Source organism: Lytechinus pictus, chromosome 1 (genome assembly GCF_037042905.1).
Source record: "Lytechinus pictus isolate F3 Inbred chromosome 1, Lp3.0, whole genome shotgun sequence".
Lineage (NCBI taxonomy): Eukaryota > Metazoa > Echinodermata > Echinoidea > Temnopleuroida > Toxopneustidae > Lytechinus > Lytechinus pictus.
In genome coordinates, this window is record NC_087245.1 from 15331959 (window position 1) to 15347445 (window position 15487).

Genomic DNA, 15487 nt, shown 5'->3' on the forward strand with positions numbered 1-15487 from the left:
CCAGATGGAAGAAAAAAAATAAAAATCGGCAACAAAAAAAGAAAAGCATTTTATGTGAATTTTGAAAAATGTGCATAAATCAATTTTGCATAAATTTGCATAAAAATTTTTATAGTCAAAATTTTAAAAATCCTGTGTAGAAGTTTGGTGAACCTCATGCAGCTCTACCAGTTGGAATAAAAAAAATAGAATCGGTCGACAAATAAAGAAGTAGAGGCATTTTCTGTGATTTATGAATAAATTTCGCATAAATTAGCATAAATAATTTTCTACTCAAAAGTTCAAAATTCTTTGGAGAAGTTTGGTGAAAATTATGAAGCTCTATCAGATGGAAGAAAAAATCAAAATCGGTCAACAAATATAGAAGAAGCATTTTATGCGAATTTTAAGAAATACGCATAAATCGATTTTGCATAAATTAACATAAAAATTTTTCTAGTCAAAATGTCAAAATTCTGTGTAGAAGTTTAGTGAACCTCATGCAGCTCTACTAGATGGAAGAAAAACAATCGGAATCGGTCAACAAATAAAGAAGTGGCATTTTCTGAGATTTATGAATCAATTTCGCATAAATTAGCATAAATACTTTTCTACTCAAAAGTCAAAATTCTGTGTAGAAGTTTGGTGAACTTCGTGAAGCTCTATCAGATGGAAGAAAAAATGAATAAAATCGGTCAACAAAGAAGGAGAAGAATTTTATGTGAAGTTTGAAAATACGCATAAATCAATTTTGCATAAATTAGCATAGCAATATCTCTGGTTTAAATTTCAAAATTCTGTGTAGAAGTTTGGTGAACCTCATGAAGCTTTACCAGATGGAGAAAAAAAAATCAAACTTGGTCAACAAAGGAGAAGCATTTTATGTGAATTTTGAAAAATGCGCATAAATTAGCATATTTAATGAGTTTCAAAAGTCTGTGTAGAAGTTTTGAATCCCCCACCTAGTGCTCTATAAAGCAAACAGAATTGAATTAGGACTTGAAATGACGAAGAAGCCTTGATTTTCAAATTGTGGACGGACGCCACACCACGGCATAAGCTCATCGGGCCCGAAGAGCTAAAAGTCATTCTTTCAGGTCATGTGTCTGGATTTTTACAAAAGATTTTGTAATATAGATGAAACTGTTGATACAAAATACAATGATACAAAATAATTATTTTCATGCAACAAAATTTGTTTTTACACTTAATTTCTGTTTGAGCCCAAGTAATTTTTAGATTATGATAAAGCTGAAGTTCTAAGCTTTAATATGTTATAGGTTTTATAAGAAGAGTTATTTTAGATGGGTCAGCAGCCAGCTTTTCATAGGCCAAGTACACCTAGCGGCTTAAAAACGAGAATACTGCGCTCTGATTTTGTCAGAGAATACACACCCACGTAATTTCCAACGTTTCCACACTGGACCATTGCAAGGTCACTCACACTCACCATGTGGTAATCTCTTCAAATTACCCGCGCCTGTTGTTTTGAAAACATTATTCAGCCAATCAGAATTCTGGATTTTATGCTACTCAGAAATTTCAGAAATCTTGTCTTGTATCTTGATGAAAAATGCTGGTTGCTGACCCATCTAAAAGATACCAGATATCAAGAGTACGTGACATTGTAAGAAAGTAAAGAGTTTGAGATCTCTGGTGGTATAATTAGTATTTTTATCCAAAACAAAAAGCTTTGCACAATTAGCAAGAGAAAACACAGGATGAAAATTCTGTTTGAGGCATCTTTTCAGGCCAGAAATTCACTTGTTTAAAAAAATATTTTATCTAAAATAATAACCAGTATAAAAGAGTAATATTTATTCTTTCATATGGTACAAAATAATTAATTTACTTGAGGAGAAAGTGGTTAAATTATTTGAGAAAGAAAGTCTCACAATTCACAAGATTTTGCAGGGATATGAATTCAGCCACGAGAGGATTTGGATAAATCTTGTTCATTGGCTCATTAGCATAGGGACCTGCAGACTGACTGCAGAAAATCGACCTCGAAATAAGGAAACTAAACTGGGTTCTAAAAGAAGCTTATCAACTTTACAAAGGCACTGCACAAATTCCCGTCCGTCAAAACGAACAATATTTTTTTTACAAAGGCTAGCTTCAATAATAAAAAGAGCATTAGGTTTAAAATGGAAATTTCTGGTAACAAGCTGATTTTTTTCCGGATAGGTCCTGGAATGTGTAAAAAAAACAAACATAGTAACAGTCCTCATAAATCCTCCGTGGGGGGTTTCCGTAATCCAAGTTGGCATCCAAAATGGCCGCCATTCACAGAAATGGGCACAACTCACTCATTATCATACTAGACATCAAATTTTGGTGCATATTTCATGGTTTAAATGGGTAAAAAGATCCAGTGATATAGGTTAGAGTGAAAATAAGCAGACCATGCAATTAAGGTACCTAAAAATCAAAGATGGCGTCCAAAATGGCTGCCAAAGCCTTGTCTTTAATTTTGTATCTACTTAATGGTTTTAATGGTCAAATAATAAATTGGGACAATTTAGAAGGACATTCAGTGGTCAAGTATGTCCAGAAATCCAAGATGGCTTCCAAAATGGAGTCTGAAATTACTGTTTTTACTTACGAATGGACATAGTTAATTTTATATCAGCCTGAGATATATGATTTTTGCGTCTAAACCATGGTTTGAAAGTTTAAATAATACATTTGGACAAGTTAAAAGGACATTCAGTGGTCAGGTATGTCTAAAAATACAAGATGGCTTCCAAAAATGGAGTCCAAATTGACTGCTGGTACTTAAAAAAACTACATACTTTATTTAATATCTGCCTGTGAGGTATGATTTTGGTTTTTAACCCATGGTCTAAAGAGCCAAATGAAACATTGCGACAACTTACAAGGACAGTCAGTGGTCCAGTATGTCCAAAATCCAAGATGGCTTCCAAAAATTGAGACTAAAATGGCTGATTTTTCATATAAAATAAAGTTAATTTCATGTGTCAAATAATATTTGGGACAGCTTATGATGATATGCAATTGTCCATTTTGCTTCATAAACCAATATGGCTTCCAGTATGGCGTTTAACTCTCATCGCTTAAAATAGTCATACTCAATATTTACCTTTGAAATATTTTTTTCCTGCACTATGGTTTGAAATGTCAAATATGTATTAAGGACAAGTCGCAAGAATGTTCATTTTTACATTATTATGTGCAAAATGATTCCAAAATTGGGCAAAAATGCCTGCTGTTACCTACTCCTAAATCGATAAGATTACTTTTCCCAAATGTATTTAAGCGTAGACACCACAATTATTCCTCACATGAGGATATTGTATGAATTACGATAATTTTTTAAGTGATTGGAGTCATTTACATGCCATTTTGTAAGCCATTTTGGATTTTTATGAAAAAAGGACAACTGCATTATCATTGTTAAAAATCCCAAAATATAATTTGACCCTTCAAACCATGGTTTAGACACTAAAATCATGTATAACAGGCAGATATTAAATGAACTTTGTCCATTTGTATGTCTCAGAATGCATTTTATTACTATTATTATTATTATCTTGGATTTTTTAGGTACCTTAATGGTCTGCTTATTTATCACTAGATCTTTTTACCCCTTTAAACCATGTGAGTTATGTCCATTTTCTGTGAACGGCGGCCATTTTGGACGCCATCTTGGATTACGGAAAAACCACACGGAGGATTTAAGAGAACTTTTAGTATGTTATTCTAGATATTTTCCTGGACCTATCCTTTAAAAAATTCAGCTTGTTACCAGAAATTTGATTTCTTAAGCCAATTTTGGACCAAAATTATTGGCCTCTGTTACTGATTACGAGATTGGCTCAATCACAGAGAGGATATAGCCCCTCACATCGATTGGTGTCAGAATCCAAAGTCGCAAAATGGCAAAAGAAAGATCAATGAAAATATGATAGGATTAAACAAGATTCCCAGCTTATTACACATGTCCTTCATGGGTAAGTGTAATGATTGGCTCAATCACAAAGAAGCTACAGTAAATACGTCAAAATATGAAATGACAACCAATCACACACAAACCTCCTGGTGATGTCCCGGCAAGCGGGGATAATCTGAACACGGTATTTGTCTGTCTCACTCAGCCACAAACAGATAACACCGTGTTTTACGACTTTGGATTCTGTGATTGAACCAATCTCATAATTATTGACGTGTGGCTTGTAAAGATTATTGAAGCTAGCCTGTGTAAAACATTGTTCATTTTGACCGAGTGGAATTTGTGCAGTGCCTTTGTAAAGTTTGATAAGTTTATTTTGGAACCCATGCAGTTTTTGTCATTAAAAGAATAAAAATGACGGCATGTGCTGGCGAGCAGAGTTCGCTGGAAGAAAGAACGAAAGATAGAAAGCCGAAGGAAGTAAGGAAAAACAACATTGAAAGAAACAAAAAGAAAGGTAAAGAAGTAAAAGTAAGAGGAAAGGAGAATATAAACATAAAGAGAGAGAGAGATATCGAGAGAAGGGGAGGGAAAATTTGGGCGGATGAGTCAACAACAGAAATATCATCATGATCATAAGGGGATGAAGGATTGAATTTATTCAGCTGACTCTACCGAATATTAATTCGTTATTGAACAAACAATTCTGATATATACATGAAATATATACTATGTTCATAGTACTTAACATAAATCACCATGTGATGTCGCATATAAAGAGGCGTTACAAGCACGAAATATAGAATGGTAATACACAATTTGGTAATTGCCATTGTAAAAATCAAGGATTGGGATAATCGTGTTTATCAACGATCTGGATATTTGGATAAAATTTATATAAATCTAAAAACTTACTAACAAAAACTATAAATGTAAGAAATAGATAACATGGTATACGAGTACTCGGGCAATAGGAAACGAGGTTAATAGATTCTCCCGCACAACCCTCTTCTTTTTTTCTGAAGTTTGCCAAGTAACTTATTACGAAACATAATACGAATACCCCATGCATGATGCACAAAATAATAGATCTATGAAATGAATAAATATTAGAAAATGATAAATATATATGAACATCGAATGGAGGCCCTTATATGTATGTACATCGTTATACCAAGGCCAGGTCGCAGAAAAAGATGCGTTAAAACCTAGTCCGTAATACGCGCGTTTCATTAGATAAATATCAAGATGAGTTTCATTTTGGGAGCTGCGTTTTAGTGATGGCAACTTTTTATGCAAATGCATTGGCCTAGTCTGTGAACAACATCTCTTTTTTGATATATAAGAGATATTAAAAAAAGTAATATAATATATAAATAGCCATTTGAATACGATTACTTTTCAGGGTTCTGTTGCATATACAAGTTACTAATCGATGCAAGTAAAAAACATGGACCCTATGTGTCAATTTAAATGAAAAAAAAAAGATCAACTTACGTTGTTTCATTGGATTGAATGATCGGAAAGTTTGGTGCACCAGACCCCTCTAAGTTATAATTGTGCGATGTTTCATGAAGCTTTTCATTATTAACTTTCCCATGTACTTACAGCAACTGAAAAAGTAAATACTAAATCGTTTCCCTCAGCTTAAATAGTTATTTCATGTGACATCTCTTACTTAAATGGTAAATGATTACTTTTTCCATAACTATATTGTTTAAATGAAAAAAATTAGTTGATGACATTAAATATGACGAAAGTCAAACCCACGTGTATTTAACATGATCTAGCCGTTTGTAAAGTCCTACGCAATACCGCATGACTTCCATAAACTCCAGAAACTGCCTGGTTATGGGCGACTGTTTTATGTACAGGTATGTAATTATAATGGTTTCCTTTTATGTGCACAAATGAGGTATAGTTTATAATACAACAAATTGACTTATACAAACCTATATACGAAAAACATGAAAATATTTTTATTCAAAACAATTATGTAATTAGCAAAATGTCCGTTTCATATACCACCGACGGGGCCATCTACAAACATTGGAATGATATAAAAATATCAATAAATAGTTCAAATAGTACAATAATTTACTCCCCTATTCTTAAATTAATTATTTGCATTATCACTAATTTGAGGAGCTAGAAGAAAATGAAATAATGGTGATGACATGTGACACGAACGGGTAGCTGTCGTCCCTGGTATTTGGTCTACATTCTCTTTGCCTACCGCCCGTATGGTCTAGTCCCATTGAGACCAAATGTGATACCAGTTCGTCTAATAACATTAAGGTCTAATCGGCACTTTATCTATTTACCATTTCGTTTAATTCCCATTAAAGCTAACGATGAATCCGACTTCAGAGCACTGCAACTTATGGCGGCCATAAAGGGGGCGAAATCAGTTTTCCCACAAGAGTTCCGGACCCCAATATGAATATTCATGACTTGCGTCTTGCGGCGAGGGGAGGGGGGGGGGGGGCTTCCAAAGAAGAATAAAAGCACTCATTTTCAATGGGTTTGGCAATGAGCCAGGTGCGTTGCTATGTCAAAGCATACATTATCTTTTATTAGGTATACTTGAAGACCCCCCACCCCCCGTTTTAATTACCACAAAAAATACATCCAAACCAAATTGGTCCAGAACCCAATATCCACTTCACCTAACACAACTAAATCGGTATAGATCGGTATAGATGAAGTGTTTATGAAATCAATTTATGCATTGGACAAAATACAAAAAATAATGAGATGAAGAGGAAATTACACCAACTGTGATTTTTACATTTTTAATTTTTATCATGACTTGCCATTGCTCTAAAAAATGTTGGAAAGGCAAAAATGGTGGTGATTTTGTTTTACCTGATTGCTAAGAAAGCATGAATGCTTGTAAGCAAGCAACCAGAGGACCGACGTCTGAAGGTCCTCTCTGAGGGACCTGTTAATGAGGATTAATGCCTTACCAAAGGGCACTAGCGCACCAAGTGGGAATCAAACCCGGGTCACTCCGCGCCTTCAATGAGCCAGAATAAAAATGACTGCTACATATCCTAGATGGTATTATTTATCCTGAAACTTTGTTATTTTTATCACGACATACTTCATTTCTGTTGGAGTAATTAATAGTGGTCTAAAAATTGAAAATACCAAATATTGGCACCGGAAGAACTGATGCTGAAATAGCAGGCGAAGTTCCACTTAGAACACAATACATCCTGTGCATAATCTGGGCTGAAAATCTCTTCGACTACAGAGAATATTCGACAGAAGGTCGACTCATTCAGATTTAATATTTCCCTAGTGTTATTATTGCGAGGAGTATTGAGTTAACCGACAATGAGGCTGCTTCTCTTTGGGGGTAAGAATGGTGTTATCGTAAATTGATGACATCATCAATCCACTCTAGAAGTTCTGTTACCCGTGTGTAAAAGTTTGGACTATAGGGAGCACCACATTCGGCGCCGCCTGAAACTATACCGATAATGTACCAAGAACCGTCCTTCTCAACCACTAGCGGGCCTCCAGAATCTCCCTGCAACAGAAAAAATTGAATAACCAATATATATATGAATATATATATATATATATATATATATAAAGAAAGGAGAGAGAAATTCGAAAACAGATTACAGAAAAAAATCAACCACGTTAAACAGTATCATAAGAACAAAACACAAATTTTATGAATCATTATCATAGATCAGTGATAGTTTAAGTAAAGTTAAGTTTGGTTCAGACATCTTTCAACGCAATTTATTATGGGTTTTTTCACCCAGGTCACGGAATGAGACTCAAGAGTCAGAATTGAAATTAACATCTTACAACATTGTACAATGACATCCGGTTGGCTTGAATTATAATTATGAGATTGATAGGACTCTTCTTAATTGAGTAGATCTCACAAAATTAGTTTATTATCTCCTTTTCGGTAAATTGAGAGCTGCTAATATTCATCCAAACAACAGCAAAGACAGGGATAAAATTATATTGGAGCTGTTTAATTTGTACTTTGGAGTATGTACAAACTATACAGATGTGTCAATGTGAGGACATGAGTGTGGTGTTATACACTCGAAATTTTGAATTTACTCCAAACCAGGTTCAGTTTGGACAAAATAAACAATAAAACATGAGTATGATCCGCTACTATGGGACACGTACTATCCCTGAAATCGAGGTTCACTTGACCTATATGACCTACAAGTGATACATTGACCATAATGGATTTGAATCGTTTTCTGGATAAAGGACGCCCCCGATTAGGATTAAAAACTGAAAATTTCCCCATTTGTAGGTCCACATAGGATGCCTAACACGCACAAACACCCAAATTGATATCCAAATACACATGCACAATGATACACACATCCGAACACACACACTCATGCGCATCCTCATATATTCTCAGCACTAAGTAAACAATTTTCACGTGGGGCTTGGGTCTCGGCCAAATTGGCCAAAATTTATGGGGAGCTTCAGTTCAGGATATGATATCATTTCATCAAGCAAAAGTAGATAGCGAGTAAAAAAAATGATGATAATGTAGGAACTACTAGTTTTGCCATATATTTATGATTTTATTTTTAAATGTCGGTTTGTCTTTAAAGCGATCTGATACAATGTCAAATTATTTTTAGGATTTTTTCCGCATGTGTATTCGGCAGAATGCTAGGCATTGTAATGCAAGACTTGGTATATGTGTATTTCTGCATGTGAAAATAAGCGAAAACACATTCATATCAGCATTTTTATGACAACTCGTCTACCCAGCAAGTTGTCATTCAGCTGGAAATTCAGGTCTAGTATAATACTTGAAATGTTGTTTGAATTATTTGAAACAAATCATGAGAAGTAAAATGAAACAAAAATAATTATGATAAATGTGTAAGCTATTTGAGATATAAAGTTCATGTTATTCTGATGTAGTTTGTCCGTGGTGTTGAAATCATTAGACATCTACATATCTGTGGTCCCATATACTTACATAGCACGGTCCCTGGACTCCGTTCTCGTACCCCACGCATACGATCTTTAACACATCTTCCAATGAATGCTGAGTCCACCTCACACACACCTCCGACGGAATAAGTGGAAGTCGTGTCTCCATTAGACTTGATGCTATCGTACCTACATCCCAATAAATAAAATGAAAACACAATAGCCAAAAATATCATGGGAAAAGTTGTAGATGGGAAGAAAGGAGCACAGACTGAGGCACTGAACTTAAGCTTGCTTTAGGACATGTATTTTGTGTACTGTAAGTAAAACACATAACAAACACCATTCGGGCTTAGAAAACCATTTGATTTAAAAAGTGATTGCAATCATTGGCGGGACTTCATGTTTTTATGTACAAATGGCCTATGTTAAGCGCAATGAATAACGGTAACGCACTTTATGGTGATCTCTTAGCCATGCAGATATAAATGATTTCAAAAGTGTTTGCAGTCGTTTACGTTCATCGGGCTTATACATCAATGACCTCATAGTTGCTTTGTTCATTTTAAATAACTTAATAGTCAAATCAATGCATTACCAGCGCCGGTTTCACCATATCCTGTAGATGTCAAGTACGTCCCCGGTTCCAGTTCGAAACCGCTATCAGGCAGGCAAACCGGTCTGACATAGTCCGTCATGACCAAAGGTTCTCGGAGTTGGACTAAGGCAACGTCATAAAGCAAATAGTACCCGCTGAAGTAGAAATCCGGGTGTTCATACACATCGGATATATGGACCAGTTGGCCATGCTCTCCCAATTCAAATCGATCTGAGACGCCGGTTATGACCACCATTCTGCCAATTTGGAATGTGCTTCTGTCAAGGTGAAAAAAATATATAATTCGATGTTCATTGTTAGAGCTATTGACTCGATGTCATTTCCACGTTTGTAAGAATATTCTCTGAAAATTCCCGAGAGTTACTGACTTTCCTATATCTATATGTTTTCTGGAATATGAAATTCCTTATAATATTTCGCTATTTATATGCACTTAAGAAATACATTGTAAATATCCAAGTCAGGCTAAATTTTAGCACAACTCCGTGTGGAGCAATCCATATAGAACATCCCGACTCTACATCTTTCTTGCGTTTGATGTATTCTGATTTGAAATTCTCTGAAAACTACTGACGGTCATTTACGTTATTTGTATTTCTTCCCATCATGAATATCAATGTAGAACTTACATGCAATGAGCAGCAGTTATGATCCATTTACGATTTACAACAGTCCCGCCACAGCTCACACCCTCGGTATCGTTCTGAGCTAAAAAAAAAATGAAATAAAATATGAAGATATAGATATAGAAAACTAAAGTTTGTTTTACACACAGGTAGATTGTGATGATAACGATAAATGAGACGTGGTTGAATTATTATTCTTTTCCGTTCAACTAATTCATATTGCTTTAAAATCAATCACAGTCTCTACTTGCTGCCAGATGCAGAAGATTGTTATCCAGAAAAGTTCTAAAAAGATCAAATGCCTCTTAAAGTTTTAAAATATTATTGAAAGTATTTAGTTCAAATCGAAAATCGCTGGATGGAGATTCATTATGCATTATTAAAAATGCCAAGATGAAATGGGATTCATTTTCCATTAATCTTTCACGAACGATATTGCTCATTATGCATATTTCGATGATATATTGTGTATGATATCTTGATGATGTTCGGAAATCCTCCCTTTGCAAAAGTTTTTCAACATTGTAAAATTAGTGTACGACAAAAATTTTCATTAGAAAAATCAATTCAAGTACGCATTTATTGTTCTTCTAATTAAATTTTTCATATAAATGATACAAATCAATAGTACGATACACACATAATGAATATAAATACAAAATTTGAATTATGTGTAAGGATGTATCGCCATTGAGACCATCAAACAACATTTTTTGTTACGATTCAGTGATACAAAACACCACTAGACTAAAATAAAAACGTCCACTTTTAAGAAAACATTTAACGGTGCCACGGCCAAGGAGTGTACAAGTCCCTCGCATTTTGATTGAGCACGTGAATGACAATTAATGTTTCTTTGTTCAAACTTAAGATCATTTTCATCTTTATTAATTTTTTAACATATCCCCAAACCAGCTTCTTGTCATACTAAGTAATATCAAAGATTGATAACGAATTTTTGTTGAGACTGAACTTTCAGAAAGTGCTTTTTCAACGAGAATTAGCAACAAGGTTCAAAATAAAGCTTAAAATCTTACTCACAAGCTAGGTATATCTGCCATGGCCATTCACCTACCGATGCCTCTCTTCCACCGAGCATACGACGCCGTCGCAGGCGACCAGCTGGACGCTTCCCACATACTACATACAAAATTTGAAAATTTGAAATACAAATCGGTGTCACTCTGAACTACTATATACATACATGTCTTGAATATCTAACAAAGTATTCCCCGACGTTTCAGATTTTTTTTTTTTTGTAATCTTCTACCCGTTCTCATTTGGTAGAGCGGGGGATTCGTATTGCGGTGACCCGGGTTCGATTCCCACTTGGTGCGCTAGTGCCCTTTGGTAAGGCATTAATCCTCAGTACCAGGTCCTTCGGAGAGGACCTTAAGCCGTCGGTCCACTGGTTGCTTGCTTACAAGCATTCATGCTTTCTTAGCGATCAGGTAAAAAAATCATCACCACCACCACCATCATCTTTCTGTCTATCTTTATTTGATTGTTATCCTCTTTCTCTTCTTCTTACAGTTTGCTTTATTCTTTTTCCTCGTATGAAGTTTAACATAATATTCAATGTTATTCATTGTGTGTTTATGTATGGGATGTGGGTGAATGCGCATGATTCTATAGCTTCTTATAACTATAATCATTTTATTATAATTGTCTTCATGTCATCCCCCTTATCATTTAAGTTGTCTGTTCAGTTGATAATAACGCACCCGTGCAAACTTTCTCGTCGTCTCCATTCGGGCAGTCTTCTTTTCCATCACAAACGAAATAGTCATTTTCGTCGAACCCTTGGCAAAGATCTACATGATATCAATAATAATAGAAAAAAATAACACATTGAAAATATAGAGCGCTTAATATAAATCAACTTAAAGAACTAAAAATGAATATCCACAGTTTATTTTTCGAAATAGATATCCGGAATATAAATATTCCTGAAATTTATTTGCCTAATAAATTGTGGGCTCGGCAGCCACTGTGCTGTGCCGAATCGACGTTGCTGTATCCCTAAAATCGTTGAACGCCAAACAAGGTATCAGCAACTCCAATCTTTTGGTGTGACGCGGCCGGGGCTTGAACTCCCAACCCACCGGTTGTGGGACGGACGTTCTACCAACTGAGCCAACACACCGATTAATATCTCTCGCATATTAATATCCAAGCGCTTCTCAGAAAAAGAAATATATAACATCGTCATCAGCTTAATAATCATCAAGATCATAATTGTGGTCAATACGGTATATCGGCCTGTTGAGGATATTTGTTCAGTGAGCTATAAAGTCATGATAAAGTGAAAGAAAGTATTTTACCTAATGCATTTTCAGTACAGTTCTGCTCATCGGCGCTGCCCTTACAATCTCGGATACCGTTACAAATGAGAATATCCGGGATGCATTGTCTATCCGGGCATCGGAAAAATCCTTCCTCGCATGCTAAGATGTTTACAATATGAAAGGAAAATGCAACTATTTGATTATTTAGATTATAAAAAAGATTTTAAACATGTTTATCTTTGTAGGATATATTATGGTACCCTTTAGCAAACCAACCTGACAATTACATTTTCATGTTTATAGCCCTTTACATACTGCTTTAAGTTTGTAATACCATAGCCAGATCCTGTTTTTCTATAATTGTTTAAACTTGAATAAATTAGTCATATTGCAATAACACCATACTCCTAAAAGACCGGGCTAGTTTGATGCTCAAGAAAACGTGGGGATTGGCAAGGCCCCTGTCATGAAGGATTATTGTATTGTTACTGTGGTGGTGAGTATTGTCAGAACACCCCTATTGACAATAATACAATCTGCCACGGTCAGGTCGTGGGGGGGGGGGGGTGGCTCGTCATCTCAGGCTTCATGGTTGAACAAAAGCGTAACATGTAACATCGGTGATTAATCTTGGGGATGCAACTTCAATAGAGCTAGGTGTAACTTAACAGCATCAAACATGCACTGACTTCTTGGAAATAAATATGATAGACAGTCATTGACGTACGTTCGGGCTGTTGCTCCGCGCAGTCGGGTTCATCTTCACCTTCGAGACAATCCTCGACTCCGTCACAAATCCAGTCAGCAGGAATGCATTCACCATTATTACAGCGAAATTCACATTCTAAATAAACACGAATAAGGAAAGAGAAATGTTTCAATCTGTGCAATATTCTAAGTCATTTGCAGCAGGGGCGTAGACAACGGGGGGGGGGGGGGGGGGGGATGAGGGGGATGCATCCCCCCCACCTCACAAGGTGGGGGGGATGGCATGTACAATCATCCCCCCCAGGTTTTGGGGAATGATATTTGGTTACTTAATAAGTCATAATGATGATAATAATAGTAATAATAATAACAATTATAATATTAATAATAATAATAATTATGATGATGATAATAATAATCCTCATCATTATTGTAATTGTGTTTATTGTTATTAGCCGCATTCACACGGTGAAAGCCAATTCAGACGGTTAAAAAAAAAAATCTTACAAGTATTTACTGGGCAGGAACGAAAAGAGGCGCAAGATATTTGGTTTCTAAGACACAAATTTGCAAGACTACAAAAGTAAAACTGACTAAGAGACCGATATGTTTGTTTGTTGAGCCATGAATGCTCCTTAAGTAAGTTTACCAACTTACCGCATGTCTCTATTATCTGATTAGCAACTGTTAATCAAGCTGTTTTTGGTATGGGAATGAAGCAACAACTTTTTTCTTTTCATCGAGACTACTTTTCAGGCACGAACCGAGTACTAGCAATACCTTCTTATATATGATATGTATTATATTTATTTATTTATTTATTAGTTTATATCAGATTATATTACAGGTATATGATATTTATACATATATATATACATTATATGCATTTATTTATTTGTTAATTTATATACACGTTATTTTCTCAAGTCGGTTTTTATTGAAATACATGTGTGGTCTGGCCCACTCGTGTTATAGGCATTATACATTGTGTGCAAAATGCATCAGCGCAATCTAAAACAGAATAGAAAATGAATGTGATACAACAGTAGGCCTATACATAATAATTCGTGACAGAGAGTACCATACTACTATCTTTATAACAAGTATTATTCAAACAAACATATATAATTATGTATAATCATGAATTGTTCAACTTCATGCTCCCACTATATGACTATTGTTACACTAATACTGATATCAGGACTGACTGGTATACATTAGTTTGTTGTTAAGCTTGCAGCAGCTACATCTTTTCTGTATTGTTAACTATTTATTTATTTTTGTTTTATTTAAGATGCACTTTGTTTTGTATTCATTTAAAGTATGTTGATTGATGCATGAAGACATAAGTTTGAAATGTTTAAAGAAGTTTGTTTCATGTAAAGCGCAGTGTGAATTTACCCTGTCTTGAAATGCGAGATAAAAGGAACCTATTAGTATTAGCATTATTATTTGTATTAGTATTATTTTTTATTTGTATTATTATTATTATTATTATTATTATTATTATTATTATTATTACTATTATAAGACTGAGATCAAATAGAAGTAAATAATGCCCTAATTTGAAACGATGCAATGCCGTTATGGTTCCGATTTCTTCACAAACTTACAGAGCAGTATTGTTACTCCATGGATCATAGTGATACTGTTTATGTTTTTTGTATCTGTATGTTAATGAGCCGCCAGCCAATATCCATCTATGGATACTATGCCTGTTTCTTTGAGGTAAAAAAAAACATAGTATGTACGTATTCATTATGCTTTATAATGAACAGACATATTGTTATTTGTTTGTTGTTTATGTGTTCTATTCACAAATGGCCACAGAGGCTGTTTTCATTCATAACCACATACCAATATCAAGACAACAAAGACTATACCTGCGTGTACACAGTTGACATTGTTTTTTTTTCTGAAGAGGTGTAACAGCAAAATTCACAGAGATAAATAAATACGTAGTGTGGTTCAATATGCAATACTATGTGTCAGTCCATTCTGTATTCGTATGCCACGGTGTGTAGATCTTGTCGATGTATGTCTGTCCATTCAAGGCGTAGTATGTGTGTGGTGCGCGCACCCGTGTGTGTGTGTGTGTGTGGGGGGGTGAGTATGTGTGTGTGTGCGTGCGCGCTTGTGTGTGTTAGTTTACCTCATTAAGTATGCATCAGATTGCACGATTTCAAGTTCAAAATTGCAAAAGCTCCCTACCGTGGGAGGGGGGACAAACCCCTCCCACACCCTCCCCCGCTCGGTCGCTTCGCTCCCTCGCTCGGGCGATTCGCGCCCTCACTAGCGTTGGCAACCCAGTCATCCCCCCCAGGTGTACGAACCTGTCTACGCCACTGATTTGCAGGTCAACATCATTTTTTTCTCATTAATTAATTTCAAATATATTAAATGTTATATT

At 35.3% G+C, this 15487-nt stretch overlaps 1 protein-coding gene across 1 annotated transcript in view; it reads right to left on the bottom strand.

Moving 5' to 3' along the window:
* Nucleotides 1–4528: 4528 nt before the first annotated feature.
* Nucleotides 4529–15487, bottom strand: part of LOC129263770 (atrial natriuretic peptide-converting enzyme-like) — a 40291-nt gene continuing 29332 nt past the window's right edge. Inside the window, exons 19-26 of the mRNA XM_054901681.2 lie at nt 13097–13213; nt 12406–12528; nt 11806–11895; nt 11123–11221; nt 10085–10163; nt 9435–9712; nt 8883–9025; nt 4529–7430 (exon numbers count right to left, since the gene is read on the bottom strand). Coding sequence (XP_054757656.2) covers nt 7269–7430; nt 8883–9025; nt 9435–9712; nt 10085–10163; nt 11123–11221; nt 11806–11895; nt 12406–12528; nt 13097–13213 — 1091 coding nt within the window. The 3' untranslated portion in view covers nt 4529–7268. The remainder of the gene's footprint in view (nt 7431–8882; nt 9026–9434; nt 9713–10084; nt 10164–11122; nt 11222–11805; nt 11896–12405; nt 12529–13096; nt 13214–15487) is intronic.